The sequence below is a fragment of the Branchiostoma lanceolatum genome, chromosome 4, assembly GCF_035083965.1.
Source record: "Branchiostoma lanceolatum isolate klBraLanc5 chromosome 4, klBraLanc5.hap2, whole genome shotgun sequence".
Taxonomy (NCBI): Eukaryota; Metazoa; Chordata; class Leptocardii; order Amphioxiformes; family Branchiostomatidae; genus Branchiostoma; species Branchiostoma lanceolatum.
Window position 1 is genome coordinate 29,112,003 of NC_089725.1, and position 27,758 is coordinate 29,139,760.

The 27,758-nt window shown below is 43.1% G+C and overlaps 2 protein-coding genes and 3 non-coding genes across 6 annotated transcripts in view; 1 reads left to right on the forward strand and 4 right to left on the reverse strand.

Annotated features, from left to right (window-relative positions):
• The window catches only part of LOC136433905 (cysteine-rich motor neuron 1 protein-like), a 45,615-nt gene extending 40,624 nt beyond the window's left edge, over window positions 1–4,991 (forward strand). For both annotated transcript variants that reach the window (XM_066426498.1, XM_066426497.1), the window contains 3 exons: window positions 1,240–1,440; window positions 2,607–2,711; window positions 3,014–4,991. In XM_066426498.1, the coding sequence (XP_066282595.1) occupies window positions 1,240–1,440; window positions 2,607–2,711; window positions 3,014–3,366 (659 nt within the window). In that variant the 3' untranslated portion in view covers window positions 3,367–4,991. The remainder of the gene's footprint in view (window positions 1–1,239; window positions 1,441–2,606; window positions 2,712–3,013) is intronic.
• Window positions 4,992–14,830: 9,839 nt separating this feature from the next.
• On the reverse strand, window positions 14,831–27,722 carry LOC136433906 (actin-related protein 2). Its single transcript, XM_066426499.1, has 10 exons — window positions 27,567–27,722; window positions 26,542–26,652; window positions 24,508–24,723; window positions 23,604–23,676; window positions 21,941–22,077; window positions 21,215–21,300; window positions 20,806–20,869; window positions 19,563–19,708; window positions 18,367–18,499; window positions 14,831–16,948 (listed from the first exon to the last, which is right to left on the reverse strand). Exons 1-10 carry the CDS (start codon window positions 27,612–27,614, stop codon window positions 16,778–16,780), a joined length of 1,185 nt encoding a protein of 394 aa, XP_066282596.1. The 5' UTR covers window positions 27,615–27,722; the 3' UTR covers window positions 14,831–16,777.
• Window positions 17,371–17,449, reverse strand: LOC136434209 (small nucleolar RNA SNORD66). The gene has a single exon (XR_010755709.1). It is a non-coding gene; the product is annotated as a small nucleolar RNA SNORD66 (small nucleolar RNA).
• On the reverse strand, window positions 19,084–19,162 carry LOC136434210 (small nucleolar RNA SNORD66). The gene has a single exon (XR_010755710.1). It is a non-coding gene; the product is annotated as a small nucleolar RNA SNORD66 (small nucleolar RNA).
• On the reverse strand, window positions 21,555–21,632 carry LOC136434208 (small nucleolar RNA SNORD66). Its single transcript, XR_010755708.1, has one exon. It is a non-coding gene; the product is annotated as a small nucleolar RNA SNORD66 (small nucleolar RNA).
• Window positions 27,723–27,758: the final 36 nt, after the last annotated feature.

The following is a 27,758-nucleotide window of genomic DNA, read 5'->3' on the forward strand; positions in this document are numbered from 1 at the left end:
GCATACTTGGAAACTGAATTTTTCTTGCACCGCACAAATTTTACCTTTACGTCAAGTCTGTTGTACATCAGAATCTAGAATACAACTGTGAACTGTGCAATGCAAGTTTGGGAGCATAGAAAAATACCTGGTGCATGAACCAGTGCAGGTAGACAGCAATGCCTGCATATCTCCTATTTCACCTGCACTTACCTGCATATGCAGGTGGTACTGTATTTCAAGCCCTAAGTACTGCACAGAAACTTTTTGCAAGTTGGCCAGATCTGATTTATGCCCCTTGTAGAGGAGATGTTGTTCAAGGCTGGATCAGACCTGTAAACTGGAGTTATTTTCTTAAGAGCCGGCCTCACCTCTGGATAAGGAAAGGAGTACTTGTTGGAAGGCTTGGAGAGCGAGTGTGTCAGAGTTCACGATTAGGTTTATTATTCTTGGTTCCAGGTAGGATTGTTTGTGCAAAATGATCCGTCGAAAGGAGCAGATAATTGTCGAACTGCTTTAGGTGGTGTCAGGCGAATATGTGACCCTTGAACTTCAACTCCTTTTATTAAAACCGCCGCCGATGCTCAGGCTCGGTCTCAAACTAACCCCAGGAGTAAAGAATAATCCCAACGGCATTATGTGTTGCATATTAAGAAGCTTAAAAGTTGATTTGAAATATCAGAAGATAATTGCTTAAAGCTCTTGGGACTTTCAAGTAGGGTGTATGTGACGGAGATATTTTAGTGAGATTTGGGCCAAACGTCTTCCAGACTTCATTATTTTCTCCAAGGAATACCTTAAACAGAATAAAGATGAAGCCTGCAGCATGCTTAGAGCTTCTTGAGCTTTAGGCTTGGAGACACACAGTCTGCTTCTTTAAGACTGGAACTTTAAGTGTCCCCGCTATCTCTAAAGGATTCACAGTTTTGAGTGCTATCAGAAGTTTCAAGATTACCATCAAGGAAGAAGTAACAAAACCTGATGCCTGACATAAGCTGGCACACTTAGCAACGATAACAAGGTAGATACCGCAAGGTTAACGGCCTACGGAATGACAACACCGTTAATGGGTCCAAAAGGGAATAAGCAAACAAGCGCTGACTTTCGTTGGTGTCAATATCATGTTTGGATTTTGTTGCAAAGCGTCAAGGCTGACATAGAGTTCGGAATAACATGTCAAATACAGAGAGATTTAGTGAAGAGTGCACTACAGTGATAGAAGTTTATGAGCAAATCTATAAGGAGCCTTCTCCATTTCAGATGCGTCCAACACAGTGACGACGTGCAGATACAACGGGCAGACGTACCGGGAGGGGGAGAAGTGGAACATCGATCAGTGCACGCACTGCTACTGCGTCGGGGGTCACCAGATGTGCTCCCAGAGAATATGCATGCCTCAGCTGTGTCCGGAGGAGGAACAGGTCACCCTGCCGGGGGAGTGCTGTCCGGTCTGTAGATCAGGTGAGACAACATCTACATGCGTTAAACAATTCCTAGAGATCTGTAGTAGAGTGGAACTTGTTGTAAGTATATACAGTAGGGGTGTCCTTACTTGACAGGGAAGACTGAAGGCTCAAAAAAAGAAACAAACTTTGAAACGTAGAATTGGGATGTGCATTACAAGGTTGAACTCCATGGGTTTGTAGTAGGATTTCAACGCCCGATCTTTGGACTGGTGTAACGGGCAAGGATATACCCCTAGCCAGGATATGCCCGTGTACATTCTTGCCAGGGGTATACATTTTATTCTGGCCTGCTACACTGGTCCAGCTCAACAGCTGACAAGAGTGGTGGTTCCTCACATCTGTGGGAAGTTTTTGTGTTTGAGAAGAAGAGAGGTCTGGAACGGATGTTGACGTTGGTTTGTTGGTTCCTAAGTCAAAGCTTTGTAGACCTTGAGAGTCCAGTACGTTGTTATATTTATTCTCGAAGATCTGTAGATGCAAGAAACGTTACAGACAAAAGTCGTCTTTGATATGAAACCAGTTTGTTGAAAGTTTCGGTTTTGAGTTTTCTGATGCTGGACCTTGGAACAAGATGTTGTTCTCTTTGGCACGTTTCCTGTCCTGGTCTAAAACGGGTGTTATTTTTTTCTTTGAATCCTGAACAGTCTGTAACATGTTAGGATGAGGAGTCACGTAATCCCACAGAAGCTGTCTTTTGATGTCAGACAATTTTGCTGATTGTCTCAGTTTTAACGTTTCCGACATTGACCTTGGTTACAGGATATTGTTGTTCTTGTTGGCACGATAAAAGGGTGAGACCAAACGCAGTGGAAATGTGTAATCCTCGTATTTGTGGTAACCAATCTCCTTGATACAGCAGAAGGTTAAACCCTCTCCAGGCGTTAGCCAATACAGACTGCATGTGGATTTTTTGTCTCACTTTAATGGAATCCTGAAGAACCCTTAAAGAAAGGAAATGTCTTGTGATGACTGAACTTTTTGGAAGTGCTGCACAATCATGTATATATGTTTGATGTTGCTTGCAAGTTGGCCAGATCTGATCTATGCCCCTTGTAGAGGAAAAGTTGTTCAAGGCTGGAATAGACCTGTACCCTCGAGTTATTTTTGTCTGCACTTACTTCACAATTCTATTTACTGATGTGTCATTTGTTCCTTTTCCAGACTTGACCACAGAGGTTCCCAACGAGTCCAGAGGGAGCACAAGACAAAAGGCTCAGCCCACCCCAGCATACACCACAACACCGCAGTCACCTGTACACACGACAGGTAAGCACAGTTTTCAGTCAAGTCATTACACGTTTCAATGTATCAGAGTACAAAACTATCAGAGTACAAAACTTCCACTTGTGATTTTGAAAATTTCAGATTGTAAGTAAAAATGGGGAGAACTTTGGATGGATCTTTATCATAATTGGGAAAAGGAAAAATAGGAAGAATAGGGACTTGAAACGTTAAGAATAAGGAGAATTCTGCAGGCTAGAAAAGTAGCCGACTTCTATCTTTATCAGTTCCTTGTAGTCTCTTGCAATCATGTTTAATGTAAAATTCTCTTCTTGTCCCTTCCACAGAAATGAGCAACGAGATCCCTGATGCCAACAAGATGGGAGGCATCGAGGCGCCGAGCTTCCCGACCCTGGCCGTGGTCCTCCCCATCGCCCTCATCATCATCGCGCTGGCCCTGCTGTTCGTTGTGTCGATCATCATCGCCAAGCGGAGAATGGGCCGCGTCGTGTTCAAGTCGTCGACGCCGCCCCAGCCCCGGAGAACCGCGGCGGGCGGGCTGCAGGACTCCAGCGTCGTCTACGTGGACCACAAAAACGGGGTGAAGGTCGAGGTGGAGAGGAGACATTGGAGCGACATCGAGCCCACGCGGGTCAGCGGCTACTACAGCATGCGGGACCCCGGAGTGCAACACGTGTGATGTGTGTGTGCGCGTGGGGCGGGGAGAGAAGAAAAGGCGAGCGGCCACCGGTTGCAATGGGACTGTAGCAAAGATGCTGCTTATGTGTGGTGCAGCTGAGGAAGGTTGCCGGGAGAGCCAGGAGGCTCATCAGGTGACCTCTGACCTGGTTCACCCTGTGCGACCTCTGACCTGGTTCACCCAGTGTGACCTCTGACCTGGTTCACCCTTGTCTTGTACATAACCACCTGACATAATATATTATATATAGAGACTGCAACTCGACATTGACACGTCAACGGTAGGGTCAGAGCTTTAAGTAGAAACAAAGCGGTGAAACACACTGCCCACATGTGCCGTCACGAGAACCATAAGTGTGAAGAAACTCCTCCAAGGAAAGGCTTGAACGTAGCGCCTATCTTAAGGTCAATCCTACCAGCATTTGTACAGTTGAAGTATGATGAAGTCCGTCGTAAGTCTGGGTTCAGGAGCACCACCCGTAACAAATGTGTGATCACATCGTGTAAATTGTAGCGTGCTTCTAAAGCGTTTTTCGATGGGAACAATGCAAATTTTACTGTACAGAGAGACAAAATCATGCCAGCTGCCCAGCATAAATTTATAGGGAAAGCATTCAACATGCAAAAGCAACGCACACCTGAAAAGAGTCCAATGTCTGCCATCTCGTATACCTTTCAAGTGCTTCTACCACTGGAGGCACGCAAGGTTTTGTTCTATACTCTGTGCAAAGCACAAGAGCTCCAAAGCAAGTGAAAATTTCTGTTAACGTGTAGTTTATTGTGGACTTCTTGTCAAAGGTGTCTGGATGCTTTTGCATCGAGGATGCGGTGTACACTATGTGCTGTAGAAAATGAAGATGTATTTATTTGTAAGATATACTTCCAGCATTCTCTCTTATAAGCCCTTCTGTCTATGCAGAGTGTTAGCAGAATCAGGAAGTAGTTTAGACTGGCTTCTAAATATTGTTTTAGATATTTAGTAGGCCAGCTTGTCATAGACTTGTACAGTGTAATTTATTCTATAGAGAAGGCTCTTCTAATTTATTGTGACTGAAAGGATGTGGTGTAAGATACTAGTGATGTAATGTCCTTCCATCATAAGGCATAAGCAGGAAGAATGCTCCTGTCTCAAAACTCGCATATTAAGCCAAATGTTGTCAGACATGTATAGTGGATCGCTGGCAAATACTTTCCATCATGTAATAAATGTTCTCTAACGAGGAGACATCCAGTAGTTTAGTCTACACTTTTGTCTGACCGGATGAACATGTAACATACTGAACCAGAAAGCTGAGGAAGTTAATCCCGAGAAGAATATTGCCATGCCAAGTATCAGGGAATAGACAATAGGAATATGGTTTCCATGACAGTTTTCAAGAGGAAGTGTTCATTGTGAAGACTAGGTTTTTTTTTGCAGGGAAGCAACATTCAAAGAAGAATGTTTGTTTTCGTGCATAAAATCTCCTACATTTGTGTACCAGTTAAACAGTTGTGGAGGGATGGGCTGGCTAGAGCGTGCGGATATTGAAAAGAGAATTGATCCTGTTTTCTACCCATGTATTTATTCTCTACTATGCTTGTACATTTTGAGCAGAAGGAGCAATAAATTTGAAACATCTTAGCAAACGTGTTGACGTGAATGATTTTGAGTGCTTAAACTGTGAGGTGCCAGTTACTTCATATTATGATATTGAGGTGTATATGTCAGGTTAGAGATTGGGATCTGGCAGTGTCACCATTCTATACCGATAGAGATCCCGGTTGGACCTGATCAGGCATCGCAGAAATTCTGATCAGGCAGGATGCTAGGAATGTTCTCCCATTGATGAGTCCTAATTTCCCCTGGCAAATGTTCTCCCTGTAGCCGGCGTACTAGCCTGTAGCCTGATGTCCAGTAACAGAAATTTAATCTATCAAGTGTGGAAATACCCAAAGTGGTAGTGGTATTTTTTTTTCAAACTATAACTCCTTTGATAAAAAGATTCCTGACTTGATTTTAATTTTAAATAGTGTAGTAAGAGTGACCACCTCTACATGACATAAGGACTCCCTGGCCAATGTACCAGTTTTAGTGCTCCCTTGAATAATTTTTCCCACTGACACAATCTTTATAAAGAATCCTGTCTATATTGACCACATAGACCAGATTAGATCAGTCCCCTGAGTATGTGATCATCTGGGGCAGTTTTGACTGTACTTGCAGTAATTCTTAGAGCACAGCAGCAAACACAGGACCCTTCCAACGTTATAATTAGCCCCCAGCACAAACACTGTAAGGTGAGACCTGCGGCACAGAGGCAAACACAAGAGCCTACCAGGTCTTCCTTTCATAACCGCCAACTGGACCATCTACGCTCTGTCAACAAACAGCAGAGAGGGAGTGAAAATAGGTTAATACAACACACCTATAAATGAACTACAGTCGTTCCTACAATTGTCGGTAAACACAGAAACAGAGTTTCAGATTTAGGTAGACGTAGGGCTGACGACGTTCCCGTGGGAAATGTTGCACACTCTGTCCAAAATGCAGGGTACTGTATAGGAAAAGAGTATGATGCACAAGATAACAGTTATCAAAGCAACTGGATTAGCCTCCATTGCAGACTCCTTCCGGATGTTTTCTTTTTCAAGTTCAACTTCCTGGCCAGCAATAAGAAAAAAAATATAATAGTAAAACTGTAACTTGAAAAAGAAAACAGCCGGAAGGAGTCTACAACGGAGGCTACAACTGGATAGATTTGAAATCTTCACATCTATCTAGATGCTGGAGTAAGTGTTATCTTGCAAAGACTTGCATATCTTACTACCTGGATGACTAACCTTTATTGTGTACGGTATGATGCATTTAAGACTCATCTAACATTTCTGATACCCTCAAATTTGATTTTTTCTTTTCTTTTCCTTGTTAGATGTTATTAGTCTCTACCAGAACTCTTGGCAAACTGAAAAAAAATTGTCACATTAGATATTGGAAGAAGTAGGAGGAATATTTTACCAGAGGGCGGGCATTGGGAGTACAGAATTGGTAACTCTATGGCTGACTAGCCTCCATAGCAGGCTGTCTGGGCCTCTGTTTGGCTTACCGGTATAATACACTTTTGCTGATGACTTCTTTTTGTACTGTGCAGCCAGCCTGTAACCATTTGGCCCAGTTACGGGCTGGCTGCACAAAAGATCCAATACAAAAAGAAGTCATCAGCAAAAGTGTATCGTATGCCAAAGAAAGGCCCAGAGAGCCTGCTATGGAGGCTAATGGCCGACTAACTCCTCTGACTAATCATCTAAGTTATTTTTCCAGCAACCCCTGGAATCTGTTACAGACTAAGACTTAACATCTTTCCTGTCACCTTTTTTAGTTTACATTTCCTGACACAAAAAAAAATTGTTTTTCAACAAAGTCTTCTTCTGTTTTATTGTTTACAGGTTAGCTATTTCTGTCATGTAAATATCATACACAACATGATGTGTTTGCTGTGCAACAATGCAGATGAAAAGGTAGTGTTCGGTCCGTCCAGCCTCAATGGCACCTGTGACGCAGGTTATCACAATGCACCTGTCCATATGAGATCATTAGCCTTAACTTACATGGTCTCACCTGTAGCAAAATCGCAGGTGTAACAATTCAGAACGACTGTTTACTACAAGCCACGTGGGGGAGGGGATGGGACATAACACCTGCGTACCTGCCCTCGTGTGTCCTTCATTTTGGGGCCGTGTTATCGGCGCAGCGCCACCTAACGGAGAAGAAGTAAAAATCCAGAAAGTAGCAGAAATGTTGGCAGGAAAAAGTAATCTCCAAGCAGATGTAAGGATCTGAATATATCTCTGTTTTATGCCTGATTTTGTAGGAGGAGTTAATTATCAAAAAGCACAGTATGAGAAAAGAGTACTAAATGTTGCAAAAACAGGCACAAAACACACAGTTAGAGCCTGATCCTTACATCTGCTTGGAGAATGTCCAGTGGCTACATCAGCAGAAGCTGTGATGGAGCAACAGACAAACTCCTGTTACTTCCCAAGAGAGGCTCCCTCAACTGGGGGGTAGTCTAGTTCCCTGGAGTAGCCTGGAGTCCAGCCTTCTTAGCTTTACCCAAGCTTCTTGGCGAGGAGCGGAGCTTGGGTAGCGGACTAAAGCTAAGAGGGCTGGACTGTAGGGTATCGCGAGGAGCGGAGCTTGGGTAGCGGACTAAAGCTAAGAAGGCTGGACTGTAGGCTATCGAGAGGAGCGGAGCTTGGGTAGCAGACTAAAGCTAAGAAGGCTGGACTGTAGGCTATGGCGAGGAGCGGAGCTTGGGTGGTGGACTAAAGCTAAGAAGGCTGGACTGTAGACTATCGCGAGGAGCGGAGCTTGGGTAGCGGACTAAAGCTAAGAAGGCTGGACTGTAGGCTATGGCGAGGAGCGGAGCTTGGGTGGTGGACTAAAGCTAAGAAGGCTGAACTGTAGACTATCGCGAGGAGCGGAGCTTGGGTAGCGGACTAAAGCTAAGAAGGCTGGACTGTAGGCTATGGCGAGGAGCGGAGCTTGGGTGGTGGACTAAAGCTAAGAAGGCTGGACTGTAGACTATCGCGAGGAGCGGAGCTTGGGTAGCGGACTAAAGCTAAGAAGGCTGGACTGTAGACTATCGCGAGGAGCGGAGCTTGGGTAGCGGACTAAAGCTAAGAAGGCTGGACTGTAGGCTATCGCGAGGAGCGGAGCTTGGGTAGCGGACTAAAGCTAAGAAGGCTGGACTGAAGGCTATCGCGAGCAGCGGAGCTTGGGTAGCGGACTAAAGCTTAGAAGGCTGGACTCCAGGCTATACCAGGTGCCACCCTGCCGAGAATGCCTCCCTCGGCTCAGATCCAGCCAAGTTGTGCATCTGTTTGCTTAGTTCTCTCAGCAGGGCATTAGCCATTGGCATTGAAGGATGAAGGGGACAAGCTGGGTTTACACGAAGCTCCCTGAGTTTGGAGGAAGCTTCCCCCACCAGGTTGGACATCTTACAACAAGGGATTCCATTGTAAGATAGGCGATCAAGTACACATCAGGCCACATCAATTTGATTTCTTGGTTTTGCCCGCTTCAATTTTTTAAAATAAAGAATAAAAGAGAAAATCACATTCAGTATACGGCATCATCCCCAAGATGCTTATATTCTTTTGGCACCTACATTTTCGTAACAGTTAAAGAAAGCTCTTATCCCCCTTGCTGTTTTAGTGTGTTTGAGCATTACTTCTTAAAAGTGTACTGTAGCAATTATGGCCCTCAATGCAATATTGACTGGAAAACTGGAAATGTCCCAGCAAGGCACAGATTTTCAATGAGTTCTAATACCGCACAATGATGTCGCATTTTGCTCCATAAATGTCAATATGCAATGCATAGTGTTGTCTAAACTTGAATACAATGTTAAGATTAGAATTGATCTGTCCAGTCCAGCCCTGATACTAAGTAACCCATTGAGGAATTTGAGGGCCTTTAAATAAAGATGAGATAAATCTTTGCCATAAAGACACCATTAGGTGGCCGGACCATCAACCACATCTGGTCACTTTGGCCCTGACAAAACATCTCCTGTAATAGTGATACAAACTGTGGCCAGGCTCTTAATTGGGCAGGACAAATGGTCACTCCAGCACTAACCCTGCCTGCTGCTGGAATGTGCCCTCTGCCCTGAACAGTCACACGTAATTAGCTGCAGACATCCTCAGGACTCTGAACGGTCTCAGCGGCTGGGGAGGCGATGACAGGTGCTGATGCTGGAGGGTGGGTGGGAGTTAGCAGATGTGAAGGTGAAGGTCTCGTCCAAGCTAGAAACAATGGGAGGACTCCTCCTGCCCAGAACAGAAGTACTGAAGTATCAAGACAAGTGAAATACAGACTTGGGAAGCTGTGACAGGTACTTCAGCTTATGTGAAGGTCTCATCCAAGCTAATTCTGTCGACTTTGCGGAACACTTACCTTATATACTGAGACTTCCCCCAGACTGACCACTTGTAACGAACACTTATAACTTTTAAATCTATATGATTACGTTTTCATAATCATTATACTGTATTACATCTATTTTAAGTGTTCCACTGACAGTAGGTAAATGAGCATGCAATTCAGCCTTCAGGCTCCCATATACTTCTTTGTGCAAAAAAAACAATGTAAAAATAAGAAGCTAGAAACAATGGGAGGACTCCTACTGTCCAGAAGTACTCAAGTATCAATCCAAGTCAAATACAGACTTGGGAAGCTGTGACAGGTACTGGCTGCTAGGGGGTGAGCCTATGTGAAGGTCTGGTCCAAGCTAGAAAAAATGGAATGGAAGATCATGGAAGGACTCATTCACGAAGGTTGGACATCTAGGTAAAGAGATATTCAACATAAAAGTTACTCAAGGCAACAGGATAGATAATTGTAAGTGGTTTCATCAAACATTCTGTCATCAATGAAAGATAGTGGATGCTATCTGACTCACTTGAATGTCTGACAAAGATCATCCAGTTGCTTTCAGTAAATTTTGTATAACAATACTCTTGGTTAATGGAAGAGCTCTATTTCACTATCAGATAATACCAGTAGTAGGCAGTACTAGTATCAAGCCAAGCAAAGTGCAATACTACTTGGCTGGGAGGTAGTACATTGTATAGGTGAAGGTCTCTATTGTGTCAGGAGGATCAACTCATGCAAAAACAGTACAGTATGGTCTTAAAAAGCTTTTGCATGCACTGTACAAAACTTGTGTGTTACATGCAAATAGGTCTACCAGTTATGCGAAACAATCCTACAATTTTTTTTTTCATATTCACCTCTTTTTCACCTCTTCCCAACTTCGGCTTTGGACTGAGGGGTGACAGGTGTTGGCAACTAAGGGGGTGGGACTCATCCTTGAAACAGTGAAGAATTATGTGTAGAATCGATCATATGTAGTGAAATGCAAAACATACTATCATTAAGTAGTGTCAGACAAAGATTAAGGTAAGATTGACAAGGGTTGTGGGAGGTAGGTGAAGGTTTCATCCTCAAAAAGTTCAATTCAATTCAATCCTAGCTAGAAACAGCCGAAGAACTCTATGTCCTATGAAGTGAAATGCAAAATAATACACTATAGATTTTATATAGAAGACTCTACAGAGTAGACCCCTTCATCGGGCAGTGTCAAACAAAAACTAATTTTAGATTTACAAGGTCAGGGTTGGTTTCTTGCTAGATGGAGGTCTCATCATTTTAACAGTCCTCTATTGTACTGTCACACCATATCAAGTATAAATCCAACCCAGAGGGCATTTAGCCCATCCATTTAATTGGTAGTGTCAAAGATTATGGTCAGATTGACGAGGGTTGTGGGAGGTAGGTCTCATCCTAGCGAGAAACAGTGGAAAACTATCAATACAAGTGAAATACAAATACTGTACACTATAGAAGACTTTCATAGAAGACTCAATAAAGATTCTGCAGAGTAAACCCCTTCATCAGGCCGTGTCAAACAAAAATTTATGTTAGATTGACCCCTCCATTAGGCAGTGAGCAAAAACTAATGTTAGATTGACAAGGTCAGGGTTGGTTTCTTGCTAGATGAAGGTCTCATCATTTAAACAGTCCCCTACTGTACTTTCGCAGCCTATCAAGCAAAGTGAGATATAAATGCAACACGGAGGGCATTTAGCCCATTCATTTAATTGGTAGTGTCAAACAAAGATTATGGTTAGACAGAGAAGGGTTAGGTGAAACAATAAATAGATGATAAGTAACTAAATATTTTAGACACTCCATTAGAATTGAACAAAATAACACCAGTCACCACCAACTGGCATGTTATATCAAAATGACTTGATTGTTATGATACTGACTAACAATAGCAAAGACACAGAATGTGTGGAAAGGCTGTTTGTTTGCTTGTTTTGCATACCCGGTAAATTGCCTCATGGGGTAACACACCAGGTTTGTACTGAAGAGTACAACCTGCCTATACGAACAGATTTATTTGATCCACTCACACCGGGACGGACCCCTACTCTTTTTTGAGGTGTGGCTTCCCTCAAATATGGGACCTCAATTTAACGCCCTATCTGAGGGATGTCCCGAACCAAAGCTAGGTACTCATTTTCACCTGAGTGAAATGAGGAAATTTGTGTTAAGTGCCTTTCCCAGGGACACAACAGGGGATTCAAACCCAGGACCTCTGGGTTCTGGACCGAGCCCCCTGTCATTACACCACACAAAGCCACTTATGTTATGAACAGATTCCAGGGTGGCCTGTTCTGTATAAACCTTCCATCTCATCAGGCCATGTTCCTATCCTCCACTCCTCCCCAGTTGGCAGCAGCACTAGTTTATGCTGGCGGGTTGCGGCGGCCAAGGCTGCAGCAGATTGACGTGTAAATATTTAGCCCTTGCACCATACTTAAGAAAACGCTAAAAGAGTTGCTGAGGACAATCTATAAATCAGGTACATCTGTTCGGCGATGTTGTTGGGTACAGTTCGGAACATGAAGAGAACGTTGTTTGAAAACTAATGTGGGTGGCATTCCCCTGTTACACTGCAGCTTGACTGACTGTAGCTATCTCCAGTGGGATTGGCTGGCCTTGTAGTAAGAATGCAGTCCCAGAGGTCCAGGGTTCAAATCCCTGACAGGCCTTAATGTTGCGCCCTTGGAAAAGGCACTTTACACTAATTTCCTCACTTCACTCAGTACCTAGCTTCGGTTAGGGACGTCCCTTGAATAGGACGTTAAATGGAGGTCTGGGACCCGTATTTGAGGAGAGCCACACCTTGAGTATGCTCAAGAATCTAAGACAGATATGGACAGGGGTAGGGATCCTTCCTGCTGTAAGTGGTTCAAAACCCTACAGTCCTATGGCTGCACCTGGGGCAATTGTCACCTGTGTGAGCCTACACCACACATCTGCTTGGAGAACCAGACCTCATGATCAGATCTTCAAGGTAATCAAGGGAAAACTGGAAGTGCTCTAAACCTGTCTCCTTCTTCATTTCAAGATAAATAGTTAGGGTAAGGAATTTAGCAAGTAAGAAAATTCCATCTCCTTGTTGAGGGATGAGTACGGTGTGTCGGACAGGGTCTGGCATGGCTAGCCAGCTGCTTGGGGATGCATTGTTGTCATCACCTCCACAAAATGGGACCGGGGAAGACTGGATTGAATTCAGAAATCCTGAAGGAACCTCTCAACAAGCGCACAATTGATGTTATGATAGGGTAGTCCGAGATGGGGGAAGTTAATGGAGTAAAGAGGGGTCGTGTCAGATCGTTTTACCCGCTCCTATCATTATCCCCATCTCCACAGTACACGTCTTTATTTCCCCGGCCAGGACAGGTGTTGCTGCAGTGCAAACACAACCCAGGATTAACATTTTGTTGTGAATAGTAAATCATAACAAACCCACACTGGGCCCGATTAGTCCTAGTGTAGCTTGTACAGTCTTCTCCAGTGTGTGCAGGACTGGGTGGCTCTCTGGAGGCTGACTTGCCTGGCTGGTTACTAAGCACCCGTGCCAGTGAAACATTCTTTGTGCGAAAGACAGTTGGTGTCTCAGAGTTGTGCGACGTCTTCACACAGCCGGCGATGGTCAGTTCCCGAGCATAAAAGGCCCACTTGTTAAATGTCTGTGTCTGAGCCACCTCTGGGAAAATACAAAAGGAGCAAAGACTGGGGGCAGGCCGCACCACTGACACCGGAAAGGTCGGGTACTTAGATGTGGGACAGTTGTCTACGTAAACTGGGACAAGGTGAGAGGATGGGAGGTGAACGTCCTCAGATGAAGACCTCGTTTTGGCAGTGTCAACCGGTCTTGGTTGGATTTCATCTTAAGTATTGTACTGCCCATAGTATTGTCAGTTGGCCTGAGTGCAGAAGAGAGTTAAGCTGTTGGTGAAAAGATAATCTCCAAGATTCAGGAGGCAAAATCGTAACTGCCAGCCAAGACTATGTCCCATGATGTCCATCAAAGTCATGCAACATACTCTTGGCTGACAGTTATGATATTGCCACTGGAAGATCTGCTTTTAAGTTCTTCTTTGGTTATAAGCACAAATTTTACGTCTGAAGCAACTGAAGGAAGAAAGAAATGAAACCTGTGCACTGACTGAGCGAAAGTCTCTCAAGGTCCATGGCTACCCCTTGACTGGTATTATACTCATAGCCCTGGTCTGCTTCCAACCAACACTATCTAACGAAACTCCAGACACTGTGAGAAGTTTGGATGTGTCTGAGAGGTGGGTGTTGGTAGTTTAGAAAGTTACAATGGGAACATTATCAATAGCTGATCAGGGCTGGACAACAGACAAGAAGGAGCTCGCAAAGCATACCTGTACCAGCTTTAGACAGGTATACGACCTCATGTCAAGTCACGAGGTTTGGATAACCACCTATTGCCTGGTATCCGGTGGTGTTCAGCTTTCGGCCCGGTTTCTAAAAGAATGGTTTAATAGAAACTGGGATGAACGCTGAACATAGCTGGATGCCAGGGAAAACTACTGACATACTGTATGATCTCCCAAGGTCTCCGGTTCACAGATGCCATACACTGCGATGAAGATGCAAGAAAAGTCAAGAAAACAAGGAGAAATTCCTTTTCAAAGAAAACAAGCACCTGTTGTTGGTTACAGACGCCAGGAGGATGCTCTGAGAGGACACCTGCTAGTGTTCGGAAGATAAATGACCCATCTGTCACCACCCCTGCCGTGTTGGTATAACCCATCCTGCTGAGCCAACAGCTACCATCCCTCCCACCCCTCACTGAGGGCCAGGAGTTTCCCACAAATCTGTACCAGACTCAAACCTAGCCTCTACCAGGCCCTGCAGATGGCTGGAAAAATAGTAGAAATTGGCTAAATAAAGTGAATGGTATGCTAAGTAGGCTACAGAGAGAGGGTCCAATATGCCATCTACGGGTCGCAAACTGTAACTTCTATAACTAACTTCTCTGGCATGTTCTACATCTACTTGGCCAATTTCTACGATGTTTCTAGCTACATGTACCTGTGGAGCCTGGTAGAGGCTAACTCAAACCCATTAAGTCTAAGGGAAAGTGGTCATCCTCAACTGAAGCATAAATGCATAATGCTTTTTTTAAAGTAGCTAGTGGTGGTGTAATACGGCTTCGCTATGGCTTGCATTTTTGCCCCTTTTCTCTATAAGTATGCTGGGTTCTTTTACGTGCAGTGGTTCAAGGCTTGAGGCTAACGCCTGAAGCTCCCTCATACACGGGGCTGCTGGCTTTACATCCTCTCCAACTAAGAAAGACAAATCATCATTTTCCCAGTGAACTCTACACTTAGAATTCATGACACAGCAAATATGCATTTCAAATTATCATAAATTTTTCCAGCAAACTTAAACACCAGAAAAACACCATTCCCCTTCTACCTGAAAAGTCCCGGGGTAAAGAAATGAATTTACAGCTTTTCAGACTCAGACAGGAGTCACTGAGGACCTAAATAAGAACCAACAAAATAGAAACAATGTAAACAGGGAAGCAGAATAAGTATTTATGACACTTTTATTCCAGACCTGAGCATCTGAAGTGATAGCAGTGTATACATACATATATAGATATATAAAATCTTTCATTGTAAGGAAAGGAATCACACCTAACTTCCCTACTGCAAGTCTTGTCTTCTTCTCTAGTCAATATACTGGAATGAAATCAAACATCTGCTTCCTCCAAATGACAATTTTAGATAGATCATCATATCAAGCTAATGACCTAACATTTCATTATTACAATGATGAGAGCAACGAAGCCACATCTAGAAGTAACTCTAGACCATACTGCAACCAGCATGATTTACTGGTCTCTTATTTTTCAACAATAGGAGTAAAAAAGTTGCTTAATGACTTGATGCTTCATATACATGTTGATTGTTACTGGTATAGAATATTGAAGGTAATACTAAATTTTGCCAATCAAACAAATGCTGTTAGAATATGCACAGAATTACAATCGAATGCTCTTTCTTACCCTGAAAACAGAAAAAAATTTATATGCCACAAGAGCTCAAGTCAAGCCCCTAGCTGTACTTCAGATGAATTGACCCCAAAATAATGTGCCTGACAAAGCAGGTAACATACACGATTAATCCATATCATTTTTGGTGCATTAAGATGTGCTTTTAACAGTTACTTTCTCACTGTCCCGAAGTTAAGACTTAACTTGGACACTTGTCAGCCAGTGACAAAACTTGAAGTCCTATCTCTCTACGTCGTACACATTAACCAGCACCTTCTGTTTCTAGTGATTAAAATATTAACATGTCGCATCACCAGTCCATAGTAAAAAAGCTTTCTGCAGCAGTAGAGACAATACATCCTGCTAGATAATCATACACTGGAAGACAATTTGCACTAAGGCCACACCAACTAAATCAGTTGGTTCTCGTCCTTAAAAAACAAAAATGCTGAATTGGAAGAAAAACATGAAAACAAAGTCTGGAGACCAAGTTTATGCCTTGATGCACTCGGAGGTTTCAGTGAGTGAATATACTGAGTGAGTGAGTTCAAATTTTTCTAACAGCCTTTATTTATTTATCTATTAGTTTGGCTGTTCAGGACACACAGCCAGGGCTGCCCAACTAGCCTGTGGCTATTACAAAGGGTTAGCCATGCTGGCAAAAACAAGACATTACAATGGAATTTGACATGGACAGTATAACAAGCTATACAGCCTTTTGTTTTCATTTTGACTTCATCATCATCATGTCGGGCGGGTTGCCCGGACTTGACTTATCGCTTCATTTTCACTTCAGATTGTCTGAGAACTAAGGAAGTAAATTGGTGTGGCCCGACCTTTCCTTCGGTACAACTCCTGTACCTCAAAGGAATCATTGTTCTAACATCCGTCCTCACCAGCAAATTGAGGACAAACTTGGTCTTCACCTACAACCTCAAGACGTTGACCTGGAAAATTTCTCCTGGGCATGCTAACTAGCTGTGGACAGATGTGGGTAACATGTGGCTGGAACAGTATCGTTTTGATTACATATATGAAGCTGCTTTTGGCTCAGAGCCTCTGGTGTATAAAAAACATGGCTGTTCTGCTTATTAGAAGTACGATCATACCATGGAAACATCAGGGCCTGAAATACTCTTTCCTGAATACCTTTCAAAATTACCTGCACCAAACAAATTTCATCTGAAATCATTTACAATGTACTTTTCCTTCAGTCCATCAAATAAACAATATTTGAAGGTGGGCCTGTTGCCATCTTATATCCTGTAAATTTGAAGTACAACAGGATGCTTGCTACTCTGGACTGGCGCAGGTTGGGTGCAGGTAGACATCAGAAACACCTGCACAGTTTCAATTTTCACCTGCACTAACCTGTACATGCAGGCGGTATTTCGCGCCCTGAAATTACGCTTCCCAGGGGGGCCATGAACCTTAACCGGTACTGTACAGATGTGTTTTTTTTGGTACAAAGAAGTCTTGTTACGCGACGGCTACTCCGAGCTTCTCCAGACACCGGGTCCCCTTCTCCTCGTACTCCGCCCGAGTCATCCAGAAGTTATCCTTGTCCTTCATAATGTCAGCCAGCACGGCGCCCCCCAGGAACACCATGTGCTTCCGCCGAGGGGGGTCCTCGATACGGATCTTGAATTTCTGTAGGAGGAGAAAACATTGCAGATCTTAGACTTGGCGCACTGTTGTAAAACATGTGTATCTATGTAGCCGGTACAACTGCCATTAGGCGTAACACACCAGCTTTGCAGGCACGCGGCGCGGCAGCAGCTGGTCATATTACACCGAACGGTCTGTTACACCTAGTCTTTGCATCCAGAAGTTATCCTTGTCCTTCATGTGTTGGTAAATGTAAGTAACATCATGCGAAGATGCCTTCTTGTGGTTTGCAGTAGCCGCAGGTGTGAAGAGAGAAATATTTCAATTAAAGACAAATAGATAAATAGATAGAGAGATAGTCCCCAAATTTACAGGTGAAATTTCTGGCAACTTGCCATGTTGCAGACAATAGAAAGGAAGGGGCTTTAGCCCTAGTATAGTTAGGAAAACTATGGTGTGAAGCAATGATCAGGATTCTAACATCCATCAGTGTTTGTTCAGAAGCCCAGACACAGATTGGCATTAAGGTTTTCATCATCTCATTGCTTCCCTGCAACAGAACCTAATTGACATTGAAAAAACATTAAAGGTAGTCCTATTTAGCTTTTTAGATGAGAAATGGGTTGTTGTCCCACTGTGTATGATTTGTCTGAAGTGGTTCTTCCCGAGGCCAGACGACAGCTCTGTTAGTTGTGTTATCACCTGTGCATATAGGGGTCGGGGTTACATCGCTACAGCTGAGAAACAACACCACCGTCTGTGCTCCTCCCCACAGAAAGATGACCTGGGAACTCCCTGGACTCCGCACCCTGGACTGAGGGAGCTTACCATGAAAAGATGCACTGTTGAGCTCCTTACAAAAGGAAGACTATTCTAACCTGCTTATCACTGCAGTTAATGAGCTGCAACAGGAGTTTGTCAACAGGTATCTACTGGGGATGAAAAGAACTGACCCCAGGGCAAGGGAGGGCTGTTCCAGGAGTCCACCCTCCCCCACCCAAAAACGAAACAAGGAAGGACTGTGGCTGCCAGTGTGAATGTTGGTAAATGGTGAAGAGAGATGTGAAAAAGGAAGAAAATTTGAACTACTGTAACTTCATTTAATTGCCACTATGCCATTAAAAAAATCATAGCGTGCCGTTGATTCATACTACTGGTAAATCTTTGCAACATTTGTTTGAAAGCATCAAAAGAAATGACTTTCAAAATCTTATCCAGTTGCTGGAGTAACTGTTTTTTGGTGCATGAAAAGAAGTAGTTTTTCAAAGCAGTTATACTACTACTAGGCAACGGTTGAGTAACATTCGTTTACAATATTAGTCTCTTCCCTTGAATGGAGTTGCTAACTATGTCTACTATTTCACATGAACTTTGTAAAAATGCAAAACACGAAAACTCCTTTTCCCCATTCAGCCATCGGCACAGACAAGTTGTGCTCAACCCCCCTGCAGTTCACTCACCGACAGCTTGGTGGTGTCTCCCTTCAGCACCCTCTCCAGATAGAGCTGCTTGATCTCCCTCTCCAGTCTGGAGGGCAGGCCGGGATACATGGTTGACCCGCCCGACAACACGATGTGCTTGTAGAACTCAGGCCTGAGGAAAGACGCAAGATTGGTTAGTGGACTTGGTTATGGATCACGACTTTGTTTTGATGATTTGGTTCTGTATAATTACTTCTGATTGGTCATTTATAATCTTTTGTATTATTTGTTCCTTACTTATGATTTCATTATCATTTTCTGTACATACTTTTGATTTATGTTATGTAATTTTGTACCAATTGTCCTTTGTTCTCTGCCCCTCCCCCTTGGAAATCAACAATTCTGTTCAAGGGGCTACCCGTGTGTCTTGAAGATGTAATAAATAAATAAATAAATAAATAAAAACAAATCACAAACAGTTGCTGACAGGTTGTTGCCTTTGGGTAGCCTGAAGTTTTTATAGACAGCAGGGAAAAAATAAAAACTTACATTTTACGTTACAATCCGATTAATCATATCTGGTTAAGAAAACCTGGGCTTGAAATATCTATCTTCAACCCACAATTAAAAACTGTTAACAGCTTGAAATTTTGCAGGCTAGAGAAATCAATGTTAAACTGGTTCACAGTAGCCGCAGGTATGAAGGAAGGAGTCTTTCAAGCCCAGATTTGGTTAGGAAAACTAAGGCGTGAAGCAATGATCAGGACTCTAACATCCATCAGTGTTTGTTCAGAAGCCCAGACACAGATTGGCATAAAGGTTTTCATCATCTCATTGCTTCACTGCAACAGAACCTGGGGGAAACAGCGAGTTGTTCTTCACTGTATCTAAGGAATGGTCTTTTGAAGGCAGCGCCAAACCATCTCCTTCTTGTCTTTCACCTCCCTGACCGAAAACCAGGTACCCATTTACACCTAGGCATTAAGAATCCTATCTACAGTGACCATGTGTCTACTGAAACTACAGTCAAACCTGCACCAGTGACCACCTTTAAATAAAGACAACCTGGCCAATGAGGTCTCTTTTCGGTGGTCCCTTTGAACATTTCTCCCCTTGACCCAAGCACTATTTCTAAAGAATCCTGTCTAGAGTGAACACTCTACTGTGACCATTTTCTTCAACTCCCTTCAGACACTACCACCTTGTTTGTTTTATCTGCTTCTGTTGTGTCTCACCTGGTGTCGATGTCGGCAGCCTGGATGGTGTTGAAGAGCAGCTCGGCCACGCCCACCCCCTCCACGTTGATGAGGTGAGGCTGGAACAACGCCTCCGGGGCTTCAAACCGCTCTCCTCCAACCTTTATCACACGGCCGTCGGGTAACTGTGCAGGGATTAAGAAACACTTCCTGCTGTTATATCAATAATAATACTGTAAATGCAGCCATCGGGTAACTGTGCGGGGATGAAATAACATTTTCTAATACGTTGATGAAGGTTAGGTCCAGTTGCTATATTTGGCGTAACGTTTCCTGTTGTTATAAGAGACACAGTCATGGTCATACAGACTAGCCATAACAATAATGCAAGGAACCGTCCAGGGAGGAAGAGAAATCGGGTAACTGTGCAGGGATTAAGAAACATTTCCCGCTGTTATATCAATTATAATGATAACCTTTATTTGCAAGCTAATGCAGCTCCTGCTGATATAAGAGACAGGGTAGCCAAATCTATCATGCAACAACCCATCAAGGCGTAGGCAATGGACAAGGTGGGAGGATAATATCAGCAGAATGGACAGACAAGGCACTAAGTGCACTAACAAACAATAAACAATAAGTGGAACATTGAGAGGAACAGAAAAACAAGAAGGGACACGGTCTGCAGGTCATACGGACTAGCCAAAACCATCATGTAAGGAACCGTCCAGGGAGGAAGAAAGAGGGCTAGGCAACGGAAAACATTGGAGGATGATATCACAGAATGGACAGGCATGACACTAAGTGATACACTGAGAAAAACAGAAATCAAGAAGGGCGGAGAATATCGGTTGTCAGATCTTCTGTGGTGCCCCAATGATCAAACAGTCAGACTAAGGGATAGATGAGATGAGTAAGACTAAGAGACATTGAAGTATGGAGTTCAGTTTTTCGAACCAACGGTGGCATGACTGTTTTCTAGTCAGTTAGCAAGTTTGTATTCACACAAAGTGTCATACAGAATTCACCAAATGAATCATCACTCTAGAAGCCATGTCACAGTTGGATGGACGGTACTCTATATGTTCTTGATGCGTGAGACAAAGCAAACCTGTCCGTGCACTCAAAAACACTCTGTTCACATCTTAAGTACAACTGGTAAAACTACACTTGACGTTCAGGTCCCTTTGTACCTGTATTTGAACAATTTTACAGAGTACAGGTACATAGCCCAGCCCCTCATTTGTACTTTGAATATCGTGTTATGTTTTAGAACACTCACCGTGTAAGACTCCACCAAGACAGTGGTGTCCAGGGCAAGCTTCTGCTCCTGTTCTATGTTGTAGCTGTTGGTAGGAGTGAAACATGAAAAAGTCACCTAAGCAGTTGTCTCTCAACAGATCATTGACAGAATAAGTCACAACCAGAGTGTTAGAGTAAAATCTCTACAGGACAAGCTATGCTGGCTTTAGGGAGCATAATTGCCAGGGGAGTTTGGCCACTGTATGGTAACATTTGCCCCCATCCTCTTTTAGGTTGCCACTTTTGTTTACAGTTCTTGATGCAACCCAAAAAGTAAACACTCTCTCTAACTTGCAGGTAGGTATTTTGAGCCCTGATATACACATATTATAAGAGAGTGCTTGTAACCTCTGAGCTAAACAAAGACTTGAGTCATCTTGACAACTTACCCAACGTAGCACAGTTTCTCCTTCATCATTCTAACTGTCTCGAAGTCTGCAGTGTGGTTGAAGGCGTACCCTCTGAGTAGCAGCAACTGGAAATAAAGGAGGATGAATTTGAAGCTGTGGACAACATGTCTAATAGCAGCAGCATATATCTGTATTAACATCATACCAATGAATGAATTTTGCAGGTTAGAAGTTGAGGATTGCTATTTCAAACATTGACTGTCTTAGCTGTGCAGCTGCTTACAAAAGATATCAGAGACTTCATCTGGCTGAAAAGGTTGTGACAGGGCAGGAACAGTAGTTTGGGTAATAGCAGACATTTTTCTCACGGTGTGAAGCAATGATCAGGACTCTAAATCCATCAGTGTTTGTTCAGAAGCCCAGACACAGATTGGCATAAAGGTTTTCATCATCTCATTGCTTCCCTTCAAAAGAACTAATTAGAGTAAAGCCCTTTTAGAACAGTTGAATTTACATCATTACCAATGAATGAAACCAATTTCATGGTGAATTCCTTGGTCTGAAATACAACATACACTGTTCTGTTCTTACTGGCTCCAGTACCGGATTTTACAGAAAACAAAAGCCTTACAGCTTTGATTATTGACAAGACAGTCGTTTGGCTGTCTATCCACTGCCTGCATGACCAATAAGAATAACGAACCACTACACAATCTCCACTACACAATCTTACACTGAGGAAGAGTTCCCTGTGGAAATACATACCTTGATGAGATATCTTGTGATGTCTCTTCCCGCGATGTCCAGTCGCCGCGTGAGATGTGGGAGCGCGAAACCTTCGTACACGGGACAGATGTGAGTCACGCCGTCACCGGAGTCTACAACAACGCCAGTCAGCAACCCTGTGGGAGAGGGATAAAAACATATCAACATCAGCCAGAGGTGCAAACTGTTGCTTGCAGTGCTGAAAATAGCTTATAACTGTCGGTGCCTATTACTTATACAGTCAAACCTGCCTATAGCGGTCATTCAAGGGACTGGCCAAAACTGGCCGCTAAGGACAGGTGGCCGCTATGGAGAAAATGTCGATTAATTGACCACGAGTGACACATGTTTTCAGTACCCACTGAGATACATTTATTCACCGTACAGTACACATGTAAACAGGTAAGGCACATTTTAGAAGTTCGATTGTTGTTCTTTTACTCCTAGATAGTTTAGAACAAAATACATGTTGCTCAGTTGTCACTTACTGTTCGTTTTCGACCGTTTTCAAACATAAAATCGTGGCGACAATATTCCTTAGTCTCTTGTTGTGTTGGTTCGGTTCCCGCGTGGCTTGTGTTGATCAGCATCTACCATTATGCTAATAGGGTACTCAGAAGAAGGTCGCTCTTTTGAGGGCTTTTTGTCTTTTCAGAAATTTGCAACAGCCCGAATTTTACATCATAGTGATATCATTCACATTCATTTTGAAGCTTTTGGTTTAGTAATTATCCTCAGTGATACTTTGCAGCAAAATAAATTTAGTATATTATACCTCCGTAACAGTGGTGTCTTCCGTTGACCTTTATGCTGCTACCTATCCAGTTTGTATCAGCGCCATTTTGAAAATTGCGCGAAACACATTTTGAGCACAATTTGAATGAATTCCCGGTGAAAACGGAAATTGGGCCGGCATTCAAACATTTCGCGAACTTACCGCAATAGGTACATGTGTGGGTTGTTTTTTTCCAAAAAGCTGCCGTAATATTTGTCCAGTCGAAATGCACAAAAATGATCAATTTTACCACGATGTACAAACGCAAGCCATGTGAAGAAAATTATACTTGACTTCGCGTCAAACCATGGATTTTCTAACAAAGATAAAACATTCTGGTTTTCTTTATTAAGATCCTATCCAGTTGAGTCCACATAAATTTGATAACTGCGTGAAAAAATGAAGATTTTGAACCCGGCGTGCGGTGGCGATGCGGCTTCTACCGGCGCGCCGTGACCGTTATCGGCAGTGTTACTGTACTCTCGGGACCGAAAATCGTCTGGCCGCGACCGCGTTGGACAGGTGGCCGCTATAGCCTAATTCTTAATGCTTATGTCAATGGGAAAAATCCAAGGGACCGACAAAAAGTGACCACTATGGGCAGGTGGCCGCTATGCAAAGGTGACCGCTAATACAGGTTTGACTGTATTGCACTAATAAATTTGGTACACCAACAAAAGTTACACTGTTACCTGATTTAGAAGTGATCAAAACTTGCTAACGTGACTTTAAAAATATACGTTATCTATGACACAGTACTTGACTTTTAATACTTATCATATCTTTAACTTTGCCATATAGAAAACAGTACTATGAATGCAGTGAAAAGCTGAAGGAAGCTAGGCAAAAAAAAAGGATTTAAGAAGTTGTATGAATCAGAAAGCATACCTTGTGCATATAAGGTGAGGACTGCTTGGATGGCTATATACACACCCTCAAACTGGTACCTTTCAAACATGGTCTGAAACAAACAAAGCATAGACGAACATCAAACCCAATGGTCAAAGTACTTTCACAAGTGAGGAATAAATGGGAGATGCTGTCCGCTTTCCTTACAAAGATATGGAGTGCCACCTTGCAGTTGGTTTGGGAACTGCAATCAGTCATACCAAAGACTTCTAAGGTATGAAGCAATGATCAGGACTCTAACATTCATCAGTGTTTGTTCAGAAGCCCAGACACAGATTGGCATTAAGGTTTTCATCACCTCATTGCTTCACACAAACACACACCTCTACCAGTGGACTAGCCCCTGCTGTAGTGATTGCACAAAGTTGTGTGGCCCGAGGGCTATTAAAATGGAGATGGGCACCACCTTATGCACCATCTACTGCAAGATGGACTGAGACAAAACTACCTAACTCCTACCTCCACCATCCAACCCTATTCTTGAAAGACTATCTAAAATCTGTCTTCAGCTTATTTGCATAACGCTCCCTAGTTTTTGGTTTTAAACCTGATCTACAAATCTTGTCCAGCCACTGACGAAAGGCAATGGAATGGATGCTACCTAAAATGTCTGACCGTTTCCAAACGATCCAATTGTTTGAGTACTGTAATGCACTTTATCTTCACGGTACATGTAGCAAAATTTCAGTGTAAGGAAAATTGACATTTTCACTGAACATTAACTTTGGCAAGTGATTTACAAAACCAATGTGTGAAGGAATCATAAATAATAACAGTTTGTTTCATGGTGATGATAAGTTCACGGTACAGAGGTAACCGTGAAAACAGTAAACATAAAGTTAGTGAAAGAAACAAGAATTACAGTAACTGTTTTCTTGCTTACCTCGACCATCTTCTCCCTGTTCTTCAGGGGGTTCATGGGGGGTTCTGTGAGGAGGATCTTGGCGTTCTGCGGGCTGATGTCGAGCTTCGATTCGCCGAAGGTGTAGTCCCACAGGTGCAGCATGTCCTCCCAGTTCCGCACGATCCCGTTCTCCATCGGGTAGTTCACCTCCAGGTACGACCGCAGCTCGCTGGCCTCGTCCCCCAACATCAGGTCCTAGGGAGCGGAACAACAAGTTTGTTTACTTGTATATTCATTTCACCAGGGGACATATATCGCCTACAGTCAGTCTCATAAGTGACAACAGGGATTGAAATAAACTTTTCTGTTTCCTGCAATTTTGTAACTGTAAGTTGTCATTATCCTATGTAGCAGAGCCCGATTAGCAACCAAATATTTGACAGATCCCTCAAAAAGTTACATATGTATATAGGCAGAGAGGAAATTTTAAAAAATCATGTTCTTTTGTTGTATAATACATTTGCATCACGCATCATATCCCAATTATAAAATCAAGGGTCACACAAATGCAATCAGTCACTCAACAACCACCGTCCAGTGGAAAAGGGGCCTTAATGACTCTGCAATGACTTATAATTTCAACTTGTGCACTTCTGATACATTACAAAAATAACTGTGAACTGCTTACAAGTCATGCAGGCCTAAGTACACTGCTGAAATGTCATGAGCAGTAATCGTGTTTCCGTAGCAACGTCACTAGAAATGTTCCTTCCCCATGTACAACTTAGTTAAAACCCGATGAAGACAGATTTCAACTGTATTCATATCTGTCGAAACCTGTGAGTGACCGAGACGTCAACTTGGTCGGGCATACCTTCTGTAAACAGGTACAGTACAGGACAAGTCAGAGTGCAGAGGGTAGAGAGAAGAGCACAGAAATTATTTGCACACCACCTTTAATGACAGACAGCACTACGCCATGCATGCAGCTATTAAAGGATTACAGTTGTTACTACTACATTGTACATACATTTTACAAACTAGTACTTGTCTCCTAAAGGCTTTCATGCATTTATTACAATTTATTACTCACTGCCATGCAGGCTTATACACACAGACAGTTATGATTACTTTCCTACAAATGCTAGAAATAAAAGCAGGACAACTTTCTACTACAAAACACAAGAGTTACTATAGCCAGACTCCTTTACATGCAGGTGACTGAATGTGGTGTGACTGACAGTTGAAACAATGGGTACTATGAGGCACAAAGGTCAAAGGTGTAGGGTGCTGTGCTAGACATGGCCAGGCAATGGGAGAAGGGAATGCAGGAAAACTTGCAGAGGGCATGGGGCATGTCACTTGCCTTACTACATTGGTATGTGAGGGCCATGTGAGATGGTGAAATCAAAATTCTAATAACAATTTATAGAAAAAACTTTCCTTGTCAAAGTGAGTTGTAAAACGAACAGTGACTGTACTCAAACAAAGTTACATGGCTCAAATGACTGCCACAAGTTGATCTCCAAGCAGATGTTGCAGAGAATGCTTTCTAAGTAATCAGAATTCACTGACAGGCTCGGCCACTATGCAGAAGCCAGTGAGAGGCAAGGAAAACATAGGAAGTATTGACTGAGTTGAGCTGGGATGAGAGCTGCTTCCTGTATTGGTTATGGCTCTGGCTTGCTGGCAACACAGGATGTAGATGTAAATATAGCCTCTGTTGCAGACCCAGACAGACTATGCATAGTTTTCTTATAGTTACCAGGTTCTCATTGCTGAGATCAGACAGCTGTCCAGAGAGAAAAAATCATTGTCTGCTTTACAATCAGAAGACAGTAAATAATCACCATATATAGATTCACTTTCTCCCTGCTGAAATAGCCCTTTGGCAGTAAATTTTGTAATGGCTACAGGGTTAGGCAGCAGTGAGAAGGTTAAGAAAAAATGCTATGCTTGCTGTAGTCAGTAACGGAGGGTAGAGTAGGATGTCAGTGATGGCATGTAAATGTTAGAACTCAAGGTGCTGTGAGTGAGTCACTGTTTTCTAACGACTGTTCACCTCCGGCTCACCTTAATCTCGATGTTGCCAATCTTGGCGGACGATCTGATGATGGGTCGCCCCACCATGGAGGGGAAGATGTGCTCCGGGAAGTTGGCTCCTGCATAGCCGCACTTCACAAACTGGGCAGGAAACAAAACATAGGATAATGTATTTATATATAAGTTCATGTGGTTTTTATTTTGAGCTAAGGCGAAAATGGAGTGTTCGCGGTGGTTTTACGTTCACGGCAGAGCTAAAGTCACATACTGCTACAGTATTGGATAAAAATGTTTGCGGTGGCTTAAAGTTGGCGGTGAAACAGTCGCCATGAAAACTGCGAACATAAAACCGCCGCAAACATCTCTACATTTACAGTAATCATTTTCATTCATATAGAATAATCATACCCTGAACTTGAATGATATGGTACATATGGTCGAGTAAGGCTTCTGCCTGTAGTGGATCGGTCTACTCGCCTCCAACGTGCTTGTAACTCAGGTGCTCCCAGTGGCGGTCTAAGTTTGTTTTAAACTGGTTCACTGACTTGCTAACCATCAGCCCAGGTACTGTACAGTATATACTAAATTATACTGCAAGTTTCACTTAATCTATTAACAGTAATGATCTATGCACAAAGTCTGAGCTAACACCAGGCAATGCTTTGTATAACTTAAGTTGGGCCTTATGTGTCTTCGTTGTTATCATTTGCCCACGGGATATTTTTACACTTCCTGTTCCTATCAAAATTATGTATTGAACTGCCCCCCTCCCCATTCATTTTGCTCAGCGGCGAAATTTACTATTTCCACTAATCAACTGACGATCAACAACACTGCATATAGTATCAATGTAAACGCCTCAGCCTTCAGACACAAGTTGAAGAAGAAATGGTGATTCTAAAGAAGCAAACTATGACAACATCGAAAAATAATTTCATTGCGGAAGTTGACCCTCCCCCTTAGACTTCGCTGGCATCCAACATTTCAGGAGCCTCTAGCGCCTTTTCCTTTGGGTAAATCCCAACCAAAGTAAGACACAAGTGAAGCACACTCACCCCTGTGCCGTTGTCACAGACGATAACCTTCCTCCCGTCGCTGTCCATGGCAGATGTCGCCGGATTCCGTCAGGATGTCGGCAAAAATTCTACTCCCAAAAAGTCGTCTTCCTGTACCCACCCAGTCACATGACCGCCCGGAATCAGCTGATGAAGCGCTGTGTTAAACGCCGTTTCATTGGCTAAAATCCT

Bases quoted from the DNA above. Each gene is read 5' to 3' on its own strand.
- LOC136433906 (XM_066426499.1), bottom strand. From the start codon at position 27,614: ATGGACAGCGACGGGAGGAAGGTTATCGTCTGTGACAACGGCACAGGG. The intron at 19,709-20,805 runs GTGAGTGTTCTA...ATCCCTGCACAG, and splicing joins TCTTGGTGGAGTCTTACACG to TTACCCGACGGCCGTGTGAT. The intron at 18,500-19,562 runs GTGAGACACAAC...GTCTTTCCTCAG, and splicing joins GCTGCCGACATCGACACCAG to GCCTGAGTTCTACAAGCACA.